Source organism: Mobula birostris, chromosome 9 (genome assembly GCF_030028105.1).
Source record: "Mobula birostris isolate sMobBir1 chromosome 9, sMobBir1.hap1, whole genome shotgun sequence".
In the NCBI taxonomy this organism is placed as follows: domain Eukaryota; kingdom Metazoa; phylum Chordata; class Chondrichthyes; order Myliobatiformes; family Myliobatidae; genus Mobula; species Mobula birostris.
The window spans coordinates 136,185,623-136,201,275 of record NC_092378.1 but is presented as its reverse complement, the minus strand read 5'-3'; the positions used below and the strand labels follow the sequence as shown (position 1 = coordinate 136,201,275).

Genomic DNA, 15,653 nt, shown 5'->3' with positions numbered 1-15,653 from the left:
ATGTGAGAGGACACCAAAGCACCCAGAGGAAACCCATGTAGTCGAGGGGAGAACGTACAAACTCCTTACAGACAGTGGTAGGAATTGAACCCCAGTCAGTGCTGTGAAGCATTACGCTACTGCTATGCTACTGTACTGACCCATGTTCCTCCTTTCCCTCATTGTCAACAAAAGACAGCTGGTCAGAGACTTCAGGAAGTGTGCGCTGCACGGGCTCCTACCTGCATCAACGGCCCTGACGTTGAAAGGGTTGAGAGCTTCAAGTTCATAGGAGTGAATATTACTACAAGCCTGTCCAGGCCCAGCCACTGCCAAGTAGGCTCACCAATGCTTCTAGTTTCACGGAAGGCTAAAGCAATTTTGCATATCCTCTTTGACCTTTACCAATTTTTTTCCAATGCACTATACAAAGTAGCCTGTCTCAATACATCATGGCTTGGTATAGCAACTCTTCTGCCTGTGATTGCAAGAAACTACAGAGAGTTATGGGCAAATCACGAAAACCAATCTCCCTCCATGAAATCTGTCTATGTTCTCTCTGTCCCAGATATGCTCTCTTCTCCCATCTCCTATTGGGTAGAATACACAAAAGCCTGAAATCACATATCAAGCTCCAGAACAGCTTCTAGCCAGCTGTTATCAGACAATTGAATAGGTACCTCTTGCATCTTAATAAAGTGGACAATGAGTGTTTGTTGGTGGGTCTTCTGCTGCTGTACCCCCTCCACTTCAAGGTCCTAGGTATTGTACACTCCGAGATGTTCTTCTGCACCTCACTGTTGTTACACGTGGTTTCTTGAGTTACTGTTGCCCTCCTGTCAGCTTGAACCAGTCTGGCCATTCTCCTCTGACCACTCTCATTAACAAAGTGTTTTTGCCCACAGAACCTCTGCTCAATGGATGTCTTTTACTTCTTGTACCATTCTCTGTAAGCTGTAAAGATCGTTGTGCGCACAGGAATGAGCAGGTGTAGCTAGTAAACTGGCCACAGAGTGTATATTGACCAGAGTAACTCTCACCATGCATTGTCACAGAGGATTTGTACAGTTGCAGACAGTGTGGTATAAAGCTGATTGCAAGCAATAGAACTTTTGGAAAGGATTATACCACAGCACCCACCCACACATACAGAGACAAACATACAGAATCCCTATTGAATTCTAGAACCGGTGCAAAGGGCCGAATAGCCTGTTTCTGATTCTATTCCTCATTTTCACATTTTACAGATAAGATTCTGCGTGATTTTTCCCTATGTTTGTCCTTCAAATGGTCCTCACTTGTGCAGCACTTTAAAAGAGATAGTGGAAGTATCTCCTGCTCCTTTACAACATTAGGTGCAACAGCACTAAGATAAGGGAATCGCACTGCTTTTGCACAAATCAACAATGCACAATATTCAATTCCCTCCAAACTCAGACACCCATTAGCTAGGATGTATGCTGCTTTTAAAAATGCTTGCAAATCTACTTTATTGCGATTAAATTGAAACTTCTTGGGCACCAATTAATTGGATCGCCATCTTCCCACCAACATCCTAATTATCAGAACCCTGTGTTATTCTAACCTAAATGAAAAAACCTGGTGTTCAAACCTTTGAGCAAGGAGGTAGAATGGTGAAGATTGTTTTCAATTTAATAATATAATTTTTAAGTTAAAACAGTACATGGAATTTAATTTGGGGTAAATATATTGAAAATGCACCTGCTACTCTGAATAATGACCATAGCAAAGGCGATTCCTTAAAGTCGTCAACATTCGATTATGAAAGATTTTCCAGCAAATCTTCGCGTAAGGTTGAAATAAATAGCATCACAAGAGGTTTTACATTAGCTCTGGTCAGTGTAAGGTGGAGATAGACCTGTTTGGTTTGCTTTAGAATACCTGAATTCATGTTGAAATAGCTTGTTCTGGCAGTGATCCGTTGCAAGACAGTAAAGAACGACAGAATTGCCAACCTCAAGATCATTCAATTCAGCCAGCCGGTAGAGGAAGCCAAAGTCGTGAAATGTGTGAATAGGTGGTAAGGTTTCTAAGTAGAATATTCTACCATACATGTTACCCATATTGTAACTAAGTAATCACACCTTCTAAAGTGTGCAAGAACTTCAATATACTCTTAGCACAGACCTTCCAGTCTCCAAAGTCCTCCATTATTTGCCGATCTCAGATTCTGTGCCCTCTACTATTATTCATTTCAAATTTGGAAAATATATTCTGGCTGTCTATTCTCCCTACGCCCCTCATTAAATTTTAAACTTCTGCGAGGTTGCAAATAATTGAATTGATCATTCTAAACGTTATTCAAAACTGGTTAAGCTGCATCTGGAATACTGCACTCAGTTCTAGCCACCCCACTACAGGAAGAATTTGGAGGCTGTGAAGACGGTGCAGTGGAGGCTTACGGGCACCCTGCCTGGATCAGAGGCCAGGCGCTATTAGGAAAGTTTGGACGAGCTAAGGCTGCTTTCCCTGGAACGCCGGAGGCTATGAGGAGACTTCACAGAAGTTTATGATTTAATGAGAGGCAGAGGTAGAATAGACAGCCAGAATATATTTCCCAAGTTTGAAGTGAATAATACTAGAGGGCATGCACTTAATGCGAGACAGAGAAAGTTCAAAGGAGATGTGCTGGGCAGGGCTTTTTTTTTAAAACACATATTAATGGGTATTTGGAATGCACTATCGGGGTGGTATTGGGGACAAATACGACAGATACATTTAAGGGGTGCTTATAAAAGCACGTGATTATGCAGAGAATGGAAGGATATGGCTCATGAAGGGTTTAGTGTAATCAGGCATTATTAGCTTAACTACTTCCAGACAACATCATGGGCTAAAAAGCTTGTTTCTGTGCTGAACTATGTTATATGCAACTGCCAGTTGATCGGAATTCTCACAATGCAACAGTGATCTCATTTTGAACGAATTTCATCACCTATTAAATGCTTTGGCATTTGCTGCCTTGCCTGCTGTGTTCCACCAGCATTTTATGTATGTTGCTTTGGATTTTGTGAAGGTTTGTTTTCAAATTCAGGTTCATTTTTTCTTTATGTATCTATGATAAGGTTGAGGCCATGGCAAAGTTAAAATAAAATTGATACCTCATTATTCCCTTTTTTGGCACTATTTATTTGTTTTGTAGTTTATAGTAATTTTATGTCTTTGCGCTATACTGCTGCCACAAATTTCACATCATGAACGGAAGAGATTCTTCACATGCTGGAAATCTTGAGCAAAACACACAAAATGCTGGAGGAACTCAGCAAGTCAGGCAGCATCTATGGAGGGGAACTAACAGTCAACTGTTCAGGCCAAGTTTGGGACTGAAAAGGAAAGAAGAGAGGGGAAATTACACGTCATGTAAAAAAGGAATAATAACCCTCATTCTTATTCTGAATTGGGCACTCAGAAATTGGTTCAATCCAGACGTTTCCTGTTGGACACCTATGTAGAGTAATTGCAAAGCCCCTGAAGAATTTCTGCCCTTGTATTTGAATCAGGTTTAAAAAAAAACGGAAGAGTTTATCTCAAAGGGGTTAAAATACAAAGGGAGTTTGGGGAGGAACTTGGAGAGTGATGTGACATTTGTTCTGAGCTCTTGTAAGACTTCAGTGGGAACCAACATTGATGGAGGGTCTCAGATGTAGACCAGCCAAGATCTAACTGAAAGACAGAAGAGATCTGAAGGACTGAGAGTTCAAATTCTGTTCCTGCGTATTTTACCATGTAACTAATATGTACTGCAATGGATTATTAAAAATGGAACTGACTACTGAAGTAACATCTGATTACCTGACTCTGAATCCTTAACTTACACATATAATTTGGGGGTTTCTAGGACTGGAGAAGTTTAACTATGAGGATAGATTGGATATGAAGGGGTTGGTTGCCTTGGATTAGTTGAGGCTGCAGAGATTGTTAATTAAGGTGTATGAATTTATGAGGAACTAGTGTGAAGAGGGAGATGCAGTGTCCTTTAGCTGAGCAGTCAAACACTGGTAGGCATAGAGTTAAAGTAATTGGTTGAATGATCAGAGGGTGACATAAGATTTAGTGTTTCCCACTGGCGTCTGGAATGCACTGCCTGAAAGGTGGGTAGAGGCTAAAATCCTTGCCACATTTTGACCTGTGTGCTTGTGGAGCACAGAGTATTGAACGGTGGGCTTGATCTGGGTAGCACTTTCCCAACTAGAATTGACATGATTGATTGAATAACCACCTTCAGTGTCATAAATTTCCTCTGATTTCTTTGAGTATCCCCAGCTCAGCATTGTTTTTAAGATATTAATTTATTCACAGGATGTGACATTGCCAGAAATTTTCGGTGGATAATGCAAACAGTCCAAAGATCGTAAGACATAAGACACAGGAGCAGAATTAGGCCACTCAGCGAGTCTGCCATTCAATCATGGCTGTTTTATAATCCCTCTTAACCCCATTCTCTTTCCTTTTCCTCATAACCTTTGATGCCCTAACTAACCAAGAACCTACCAAGCTCTGCTTTAAGTATACTCAATGACTTGACCTCCACAGCCATCTGTGGCATTGAATTCCACAAATTGTCACCACCCTCTGGCTAAAGAAATTCCTTCTCATCACTATTCTAAATAGATGTCCCTTTATTCTGAGCCTGTGCCCTCTGGTCCAAGTCTCATCCACTATAGAAAACATCCTTCCCACATCCACTCTCTCCAGGCTTTTCAATATTCAAAAGATATCAATGAGATTCCGTCTCATTCTTCTAAACTCCAGCGAGTACAGGCCCAGAGCCATCAAAAGCTCCTCATATGATAACCCTTTCATTCCTGGGATCATTCTCGTGAACCTGCTCTGGTCCCTCTCCAATGCCAGTACATCTTTTCTTAGAAAAGGGGCTCAAAACTGCTTGCAATACTCCAAGTGCAGGCTGACCAATGCCTTATAAAGTCTCAGCATCACATCCTTGCTCTTTAATTCCAGTCCTTTTCAAATGACTGTTAACTTTGCATTTGCCTTCCTTACCACGAGCTCAACCTGCAAGTTAACCTTTAGGGAATCCTGAACAAGTCCCCATGCACCTTAGATTTTTGAATTTTTCTCCCCTTTTACAAAAGAGCCTACGCCTTTCTTCCTTTTACCAAAGTGCATGACCACACACTTCCCCGCAGTACATTCCATCTTCCACTTCTTTGTCCATTCTCCCAATCTGTCCAAGCCTTCTGCAGACTCCCTGTTTCCTCAACACTACCTGCCCCTCCACCTATCTTTGTATCATCTGAAAACTTGGCCACAAAGCCATCAATTCCTTCATCCAAAGTGTTGACATATAATGTGCAAGGAAGCGGTCCCAATACCAACCCTTACGGAGCACCACTTGACACCGGCAGCCAATCAAATTAGACCCCTTTATTCCGACTCTTTGCCTCCTGCCAATCAGCCACTCTTCTATCTATGCTATTATCTTTCCTGTAATACCATGTATGGGTCTTTGTCAAATGCTTCTGAAAAGTCAAATAAACAATATCCGCTGACTCACCCTTGTCTCTTCTGCCTGTTATTTCCTCAAATAATTCCAACATATATGTCAGGCAAGATTTCCCTTAAGGAAACCATACTGACTTTGGCCTACTTTATCATGTGCCTCCAAGACTTCAATATCCTCCCAAGCACTGAAGGCACACTAACTGGCCAATGATTTCCTTTCTTCTGTCTCCCACCCTTCTTAAAAAGAGGAGAGACATCTGCAATTTTCCAGTCCTCTGGAACCATTCCAAAATGTACTGAATAATGAAAGATCATTACTAATGCCTCCACAATCTCTTCAGCTACCTTATTCAGAACCCTGCGGTGTAGTCCATCTAGTCCAGGTAACATCTACTTTCAGACCTTATTAAAGCAACTACATTCACTTTTACCCCCTGATACTCTCAAATTTCTGGCATACTGCTAATGTCTTCCACAGTAAAGTCTGGCACAAAATACTTAAGTTCATCTGCCATTTCTTTATCCCACATTGCTACCACTCCAGCATCATTTTCCTGCAGTCCACTATCTACTCTTGCCTCTCTTTTACTCTTTATACAGTATATCTGAAAAAAAAAACCTTTGCTATCCTCTTTGATATTTTTGGCTAGCTTACCTTCATATTTCATCTTTTCTCTCCATATGGTGTTAATAGTTGCCTTCTGTTGGTTTTTTAAAAGCTTCCCAAGCCTCTAACTTCCGACAATTTTTTGATATATGCCCTCCCTTTAGCTTTTATGTTGGCTTTTCGTCTTTTATTAGCTATGGTTGTGTCATCCTCCCTTTAGGATACTTCATCATCTTTGGGATGTTTTTATCCTGTGTCTTCCAAGTTGTCCCCAGAAACGCCAACCATTGCTATTCTGCCATCATCATTGCTAGTGTCCCCTTCCAGTCAACTATGGCCAGCTCCTCTCTCGTGCCTCTATAATTCCCTTTCCCTCTGTTGGGATCCAGAACCAATCTGATTTTCCCAATCTACCTGTATTTTGAAATCACCCATGACTATTGTAACATTGCCTTATTACTTGCCTTTTCTAGTTCCTATTGAAATTTATATCCCACATGCTGGGTACTATTTTTTGTGGGGGGTGCTGAATATATGGTCTTTTTAACTTTGCAGTTTCTTATCACTTCCCACAAAGATTCTACATCTTCCGATCCTGTCACCTCTTTCTAAGGATTTGATTTCATATTTTATCAATAGAGGGCTACCCCCTCCCCCTCTGCCCATCTGCCTGTCCACTTGATGAAAGATGTATCTTGAATGTTAAGTTCTCAACTATGATCTTCTTTCAATCAGGACTAGGTGATGCCCACAACATAATATCTGCCAGTCTCTAACTGTGTTCCAAGATCAGCTACCTTATTCTGTATACTGCGTGCAATCAAATATTAAACCTTCAGTTCTGCATTCATCACCCTCTTCGATTTGCCCCCATGTTACACTTCACCTCATCCCATTTGTCCTATTATCTGCCTGTCCTTCCTCACAGTCTCACTGCGCACTGCATCTACTTGTACACCAATTGTCCCATCCTCACCCTTATTACTATGGTCCCCATACCCCTGCCAAGTTCGTTTAAGCTCTCCTCAACAGCTCTAGCAAACCTGTCTGCAAAACTAAAGGTCCCCCTCAGGTTCAGGAGTAACCCATCCTATTTATACAGAAGAGATCCCAATGATCCAGAAATTTGAAACCCTACTTCCTGCGCCACTTCCTCAGCCAGTCCTTCTCCCTGAATTGTCACCTTGTCGCAGTGGAGAAGCTTGTGTGGTCCTGTGATCCCGAGAGCAATGCTCCTGGTAGGGTCACCCATGGCGGTAAGGTCGAGGGTGAGGTCCCTGACAAAGAACAATCCAACCAAGACCTCAACGGTGGAACAGGCGGACGAAGTTACTTTGAACTCAACGGCTGTGAAGGCGGATGAAGTCGGCAACAAATCCATCAGCTCCAATCGTCGTGGTTTCCATGCCATTGGAATCAGTTGGTTGATTTGTGAAGTATCGTGTGCTTCTTGGAGTGCAACATCAAGTACACATTAAACAAATACACACACAGGCGTCTTCGCTCTGTGGGCCACTTCTTCATCCTCAACCCCGAGGGATAGCCACAACAACCTCAGCCAGTCATACATCTAGCACGTGGCACTGCGAGTAATGCAGAGATTACTACCTTGGAGGTCCTGTTCTTCAGCCCTTTCCCAAACTCCCTAGACCCACTGCACAGGACTTCTTCCCCCTTTCTATCAATATCATTGGTGCCAGTGTGCACCACAACCTCTGGCTGCTTACTCTGTCTCTTGAGAATCTTGGACCCTTGCACCTGGGAGGCAACACACCATCCTGGCTGCCCTTTCGCGGCCGCAGAATCTCTTCTCCGTCCCCCTAACCATCGAGCCTCCAGTCACTATCGCTCTGCCTGACTTTACAGCTAAGCCTGAGAGCCGGCCACAGTACGACTGGCAGTGCCCTGATCGGTCATCACCCCCAGCAGTATCCAAAGGGCTGTACTTGTTGCTGAGGGGAATGGCCACAAGGGAACCCTGCACTGACTGCCTACTCCCCTTACTTCTCCTGGTGGTTACCCATCTACTCTCCAAAGCCTGCACTCTGGGTGTGATCACCTCAGTAAAAGACTCATCTATGAAGGTTTCAGCCTTCTGGATGGTCCTGAGAGCATCCAACTCCAGTTCCTTGACCTTGTCAGTTAGGAGCTTCCAACCCACTCTGCGATCTCACGCTCTGAGCGTAAGTCCTAACAGGCCACACTTGCTTTTTAAAACTGCTGCATAAAGTCCACAAGAACTGTTTCCAACTCACTCCATGACCTTCCACTCCGCAGACGTTCCAACAGGCCCCGTTTGCTTTTTAAAACTGGCGCGTAAAATCCACAAGGAAATCTCTCCAACTTGCTCTGCGACCTTCCGCCTGCAGACAAGTCCCAACAGGCCCCACTCAATTCTTAAAAATCATGTTTAGCAACTTAGGCTTGATCTTAAAGTTAATTCTGTTGTTGCATTATTATAAATTACCCAAATATGTGGCTTTCTTACTTTATACATATCAAAATCTACACTCGTCAATCAGTGGTACAGTGAATCACCACTGTAGTGTAAATTGGAGTCACAGAAAATGGGTTCATTAAGACCATAAGACAGAGGAGCAGGATTAGGCCATGTGGCCCATCGAGTCTGCTCCACCATTCAATCACGGCTGATCCTTTTTTTTTAATCTCCTCCTCAACCCCAGTTCCTTGTCTTCTCCCCATAACCTTTGATGCCATGTCCAATCAAGAACCTATCAATCTCTGCCTTCAGTACACCTAATGACCTGGCCTCCACAGCTGCCTGTGGCAACAAATTCCACAAATTCACCACCCTTTGGCTAAAGAAACTTTTCTGCATCTCTGTTTTCAAAGGGCACCCCTCTATCCTGAGGCTGTGACCTCTTGTCCTAGACTCTCCCACCATGAGAAACATCCTTTCCACATCTACTCTGTCTAGGCCTTTCAACATTCAAAATGTTTCAATGAGATCCCCCCCTCATCCTTCCAAATTTCAGTGAGTACAGACCCAGAGTCATCAAACGTTCCTCGTATAACCCTTTCATTCCTGGAATCATCCTTGTGAACCTCCTCTGGGCCCTCTCCAATGCCAGCACATCATTTCTAAGATGAGGGGCTCAAAACTGTTCACAATACTTAAGGCGAGGCCTCACCAGTCCCTTATACAGCCTCAGCATCACATCCTTGGTCTTGTATTCTAGACCTCTTGAAATGAATGCTAACATGGCATTTGCCTTCCTCACCACTGACTCAACCTGCAAGTTAACCTTTAGGGTGTCCTGCACAAGGACTCTTAAGTTTCAGCAAGTTGGCAGCTGCTTCACAGAGAGCAGTAGTGGGCAGATCGACAGCTGTTACCTTCACATACTTGACCAAGGAAACAACGTGGAGTGGAGAACCCGAAAAAATAAAGAAACACAGAAGACATTTCCCTCTGTACTTCTAGCAGATGTGCCCAAGATGGGGTCTTAAGTTGTGACTTTTCCTTAGTGCAGACACTTTAGTGAGAAAACTGAAGCCATTTAAAGTGCCTGCTAACAGCAGTTTGTACTCGATCTGTACTTAGTGGCCACATTATTAGTACACCATGTACACCTCTCATTAATGCAAATTTCTAATCAGTCAGTCATAGGGCAGCAGCTCAGTGCATGCAGACATGGTCAAGAGGTTCAGTTGTTGTTTAGACCAAACACCAGAATGGGGAAGAAATGCAATTTAAGTGACCTTGACCATGAAATGATTATTGGTTCAAGAAAGGTGATTTGAGTATCTTAGAAACTGGTGATCTCCTGGGATTTTCTTGCATAAACAGTTCTAGAGCTTACAGAGAATGGAGCGAATAACAAAAATAAAATAAAATCCAGTGAGCTGCAGTTCTGTGGGCAAAAACGTCTTTTCATGAAGGAAACCAGAGGAGAATGGCCAGACTAGTTCAAGCTGACAGGAAGGCGACAGCAACTCAAATAGTCAGGTGGTATAACCGTGGTGTGTATAAGAGCTTCTCTGAACGCACAGCATTTTGAACCTTGAAGTGGATGGGTTACAGCAGCTGAAGACCACACAGGATTCCACTGAGTGTAATCTTCCAACAGTGATTAACCAGGAGTGAAAAAGCCAGATCTCACTTAAAGTTACAGAAAAAAGGTTTCTACTGTATAGTTGCTTGTCATTCATCAGCAGACTTTATGAAACTTCTGTCATATGTTAACTAACACAGCTTGTATGAAGATATTGGCTAAAAATCAATATTTGACACCTTGTAGGAGCCATTGGAAGAAAGGGTTTTGACAATAGTATTGCGCTAGGAGTTTTCATCAGTCTGTGGGAAGAAAGAAAGAAAGAAAGTGGGAGGTGGATATAAGTTAAGGAAGAGCAGGACTCTCTGTCCAGGCACAGGACACAATTGCTTCGTTCTAGGATATCCAATCCCATTAGGAGATCCATGCCTTCTCCCAACAATCTTCCATTGCGCAAAATTCATTCTCAGTCGGTACCATTAAAGCACTTCATAGTGCACACTCTGTTACCCAGAGTACATGTCTTTGAAATTCCTCCTATTGACTTCAAAGCAATGAATTTCAGAGGGAGTGTACAATATGCTGATTCATCAAAGATAAAGAGGGAGATTAGCTATATTTGTGATATGTACAACAAGTTGAAATATACAGTAAAATACGTCATTTGTGTCAATGACGAACACAGTCAGAGGATGTAGTGGGAGACAGCCCTCCAAGTATTGACATGCTTCTAATGCCAAAATAGCACGCCCACAACCTGCTAACCCCAGCTCTCAACACACAAAAAATGCTGGTGAACGCAGCAGGCCAGGCAGCATCTATAGGAAGAGGTACAATCGAAGTTTTGGGCCGAGACCCTTCGTCAGGACTAACTGAAAGAAGAGATAGTAAGAGATTTGAAAGTTGGAGGGGGAGGGGGAGATCCAAAATGATAGGAGAAAACAGGAGGGGGAGGGATGGAGCTAAGAGCTGGAAAGTTGATTGGCAAAAGGGATATGAGGCTAGAGAAGGGAGAGGATCATGGGACGGGAGGCCTAGGGAGAAAGAAAGGGGGAGGGGGGAAGCCTAGAGGATGGGTAAGGAGTATAATGAGAGGGACAGAGGGAGAAAAAGCAGGGAGAGAAAAAATAAATAAATACATACATACATACATAACAGATGGGGTACGAAGGGGAGGTGGGGCATTAACAGAAGTTAGAGAAGTCAATGTTCATGCCAACAGGTTGGAGGCTACTCAGACAGAATATAAGGTGTTGTCCCTCCAACCTGAGTGTGGCTTCATCTTGACCGTAGAGGAGGCCGTGGACAGACATATCAGAATGGGAATGGGATGTGGAATTAAAATGTGTGGCCACTGGGAGATCCTGCTTTCTCTGGCAGACAGAGCATAGATGTTCAGCGAAGCAATCTCCCAGCTTGCATCGGGTCTCGCCAATATATAGAAGGCCACATTGGGAGCACCAGACGCAGTATATCACCCCAGCCGACTCACAGGTGAAGTGTCGCCTCACCTGGAAGGACTGTCTGGGGCCCTGAATGGTGGTAAGGGAGGAAGTGTAAGGGCATGTGTAGCACTTGTTCCGCTTACACGGATAAGTGCTGGGAGGGAGATCGGTGGGAAGGGATGGGGGGGGACGAATGGACAAGGGAGTCGCATAGGGAGTGATCTCTGCGGAAAGCAGAGAGATGGAGGGAGGGAAAGATGTGCTTGGTGGTGGGATCCTGTTGGAGGTGGCGGAAGTTACGGAGAATTATATGTTGGACCCGGAGGCTGGTGGGGTGGTAGGTGAGGACCAGGGGAACTCTATTCCTAGTGGGGTGGCGGGAGGATGGGGTGACAGCAGATGTGCGTGAAATGGGAGAGATGCGTTTGAGAGCAGAGTTGATGGTAGAGGAAGGGAAGTCCCTTTCTTTAAAAAAGGAGGACACCTCCTTCATCCTGGAATGAAAGGCCTCATCCTGAGAGCAGATGCAGCGGAGACGGAGGAATTACGAGAAGGAGGTGGCGTTTTTGCAAGAGACAGGGTGGGAAGAGGAATCGTCCAGGTAGCTGTGAGAGTCCGTAGGTTTATAGTAGACATCAATAGATAAGCTGTCTCCAGAGATAGAAAGATCAAGAAAGGGGAGGGAGGTGTCAGAAATGGACCAAGTAAACTTGAGGGCAGGGTGAAAGTTGGAGGCAAATTTAATGAAGTCAACGAGCTCAGCACACGTGCAGGAAGCAGCGCCAATGCAGTCATCGATGTAGCAAAGGAAAGGTGGGGGACAGATACCAGTGTAGGCTTGGAACATGGACTGTTCCACAAAGCCAACAAAAAGGCAGGCATAGCTGGGACCCATACGGGTGCCCATGGCTACACCTTTAGTTTGGAGGATGTGGGAGGAGCCAAAGGAGAAATTATTAAGAGTAAGGACTAATTCCACTAGACGGAGCAGAGTGGTGGTAGAGGGGAACTGGTTAGGTCTGGAATCCAAAAAGAAGCGGAGAGCTTTGAGACCTTCCTGATAGGGGATGGAGGTATATAGGGACTGGACATCCATGGTGAAAATAAAGCGGTGGGGGCCAGGGAACTTAAAATCATCGAAAAAATTCAGAGTGTGAGAAGTGTCACGAACATAGGTAGGAAGGGATTGAACAAAGGGGGATAAAGCAGTGTTGAGGTATGCAGAAATGAGTTTGGTGGGGCAGGAGGAAGCTGAGACAATGGGTGGTTACCCCTCGATCATGACCCCACTAAGGAACACCAGGCCATTGTCTCCCACACCATCACCAACTTTACAGCTCAGGGGATCTCCCATCCACTGCTACCAACCTTATAGTTCCCACACCCCGCACTTCCCGTTTCTACCTCCTACCCAAGATCCACAAACCTGCCTGTCCAGGTAGACCCATTGTCTCAGCTTGTTCCTGCAAGCTGGAACATTGCAAATGACTTGTTATTGCTGATAATGTGGTAGATTTCTACAAACCCACCCAATGATTCACCCACAAAACCAGATTATAAGGAATATAAGGAACAATACCTTATATTCCGTCTGGGTAGCCTCCATCCTGATGGCATGAACATCGACTTCTCTAATTTCCATTAATGACCCACCTCCCCTTCATACCCCATCCGTCATTCATTTATTCGTTTATTTATTTATCTATTTATCGATTTATTTTTTCTCTCTCCTTTTTCTCCCTCTGTCCCTCTCACTATACTCCTTGTCCATCCTCTGGGCTTCCCCCCTCCCCCTTTCTTTCTCCCTAGGCCTCCTGTCCCATGATCCACTCCCTCCTCTAGCCTCAGATCCCTTTTTTGCCAATCAACTTTCCAGCTTTTAGCTCCATCCCTCCCCCTCCTGTCTTCTCCTATCATTTCGGATCTCCCCCCCCCCTTCCCACTTTCAAATCTCTTACTATCTCTTCTTTCAGTTAGTCCTGACGAAGGGTCTTGGCCCGAAACGTCGACTGTACCTCTTCCTATAGGTGCTGCCTGGCCTGCTGCGTTCACCAGCATTTTTTGTGTGTGTTGCTTGAAATTCCAGCTTCTGCAGATTTCCTCGTGTTTTTCAACCCTACCTCTCAATATGTCTTTGGTATGTGGTCCTGGGGGAAATATACAAACTTCTTAAACACAGCGTCAGGAATTGAACCCCCCCCCATACACTATGTTATGGTGCCACCCCAGTAGAACACGCTTGGTGTAACTGACCAGGAGTCAATTTCTCATCCAGGGTATGTGGGGACCATGTTTACCGAAACATGAAAATTGTGCCTTATCAGCACCTCAGTGCTAAACCTGAGCAAGTCATCAGGTTGGGTGTGTCAACCACCAGTGATGAACACTCCCTAGTGAGAACTTAACGGTGTGAAATGTCGGTGGGGGAGCATGACCAGCTCTTTAGGCTGTAAACAGTATCTAACCCCTGCAAACAATTTATGATGACCTACAATTACGACCACTATAGCCTACTCAACCGGACTCTGAAACAAATGTAACTCATTAGCACGTTGCCCATCTATTTTCAATTTTTCAAAGAAATAACGTTTAAGATTCATCAAGCAGAATTTGTCCTTCAAGCTTTTTCCTACTATATAAAAAAGCACACGGCTCAATGTACATCTGCATGTGATTCAACACATCTTACTCCACTCAGCTCTGGGTGACATTTCCCGGTCACTGAGTTCCGTATAATGAAAACTATCAGCTCCAGCTACGGAGAACCGAGCTTCAGATTTCTCTGATTTATTTCATTGTCAGTAAGAAAAAGAAATTGAGTTCAAGCACAGTTCAAATCATACCAGAGAAGAAGAAGCCGTTAGTGGCTCTAAATTTTACTTCACCAGAATTGAAGACTTCCTTGTGAACTGATCGTGCACGAAAACCAGACAAAATAGGTAGTGGACAATTGAACAGATTCTCATCCATTACCTGCTAATGATCACAGCTCCCTTGTAGAGGACGGAAAAGGTTGGCATCGCGTTCAGAATCCCGTCCCTGCAACACACACATTCATTATTTCCCTCATTCCCACTCTATTTCAGAGAAAGGCGGCGTGGGGGTGGGGCAGGGAGCTGAGAACCAATACAGAACTAAAGCTTTAAAACAGCTGCACCACGTGACAGTTCTTATGGATGTTTAATACCACGAGATATTAGAGGGTTCATCCACATTATCACTATCTTCATGAATAGATTAAGCTTATGCAAGAAGCAAAGGCTGTAATGCAGAACATTCATTGCTGGTGAAGTGGAAGCAATGCAAAAAGACGAAGAACGCCTCCGTACCGAAATCCCATTGATCCTGCTAAAAGCACGCCGGGCTGGTAAGGCAGTGCCTGAAGTATAATTGATTCATCACTGTGCTTCTCATCTGGGAAGTCACAGGGTCCCAGTTCCCTGCTGTAGCGTGCTTGCAGACGCAGAAAACAGGTTTAAATCCGAGCCATGTTCCTGGCATCCATCCAGCATTTATCTCCCTGCACCTCTACCCGGTCAGGAAGTTACTCCAGGCACTGCTTGTATTCGCCTGAGTTTGCAGTTTATTCCAACATCATTCTAAGTATGCACAGGCTTGTGAAACATAGGACCATAAGACATAGGAGCAGAATTTGGCCATTCAGCCCATCGAGTCTGCTCCTCCATTCCATCATGTCTGATTTATTATCCCTCTCAACCCATTCTCCTGCCTTCTCCCAGTAACCTTTGACACTCTTTACTAATTAAGAACCTATCCATCTCCTCTTTAAATATACCCAACGACTTGGCCTCCCCAGTCATCTTGTGGCAATGAATTCCACAGATTCACTACTCTCTGGCTAAAGAAATTCTTCCTCATCTCTGTTCTAAAGGGACGTCTTTGTATTCTGAGGCTGTGCCCTCTGGTCCTAGTCTCGACCACTATAGGGAAAGTCCTCTCCACGTTCACTCCATTTAGGGCTTTCAATATTTGTTAGGTTTCAATGAGAACAAAGCAGCTTTTATACTTAAACAGGAGCTGCTTGGGTTGTAGAAACTGTCAAACTTACCAAACTGTCACAATATGTACATTTTCCCATAAACGGTTAAAGAAATTTTCTAG

At 44.1% G+C, this 15,653-nt stretch overlaps 1 protein-coding gene across 1 annotated transcript in view; it reads right to left on the bottom strand.

Moving 5' to 3' along the window:
- The window catches only part of LOC140203113 (syntaxin-binding protein 4), a 133,761-nt gene extending 118,858 nt beyond the window's left edge, over positions 1-14,903 (bottom strand). Inside the window, exons 1-2 of the mRNA XM_072268936.1 lie at positions 14,861-14,903; positions 14,505-14,570 (exon numbers count right to left, since the gene is read on the bottom strand). Coding sequence (XP_072125037.1) covers positions 14,505-14,570; positions 14,861-14,871 — 77 coding nt within the window. The 5' untranslated portion in view covers positions 14,872-14,903. The remainder of the gene's footprint in view (positions 1-14,504; positions 14,571-14,860) is intronic.
- Between the last annotated feature and the right edge of the window lie 750 nt (positions 14,904-15,653).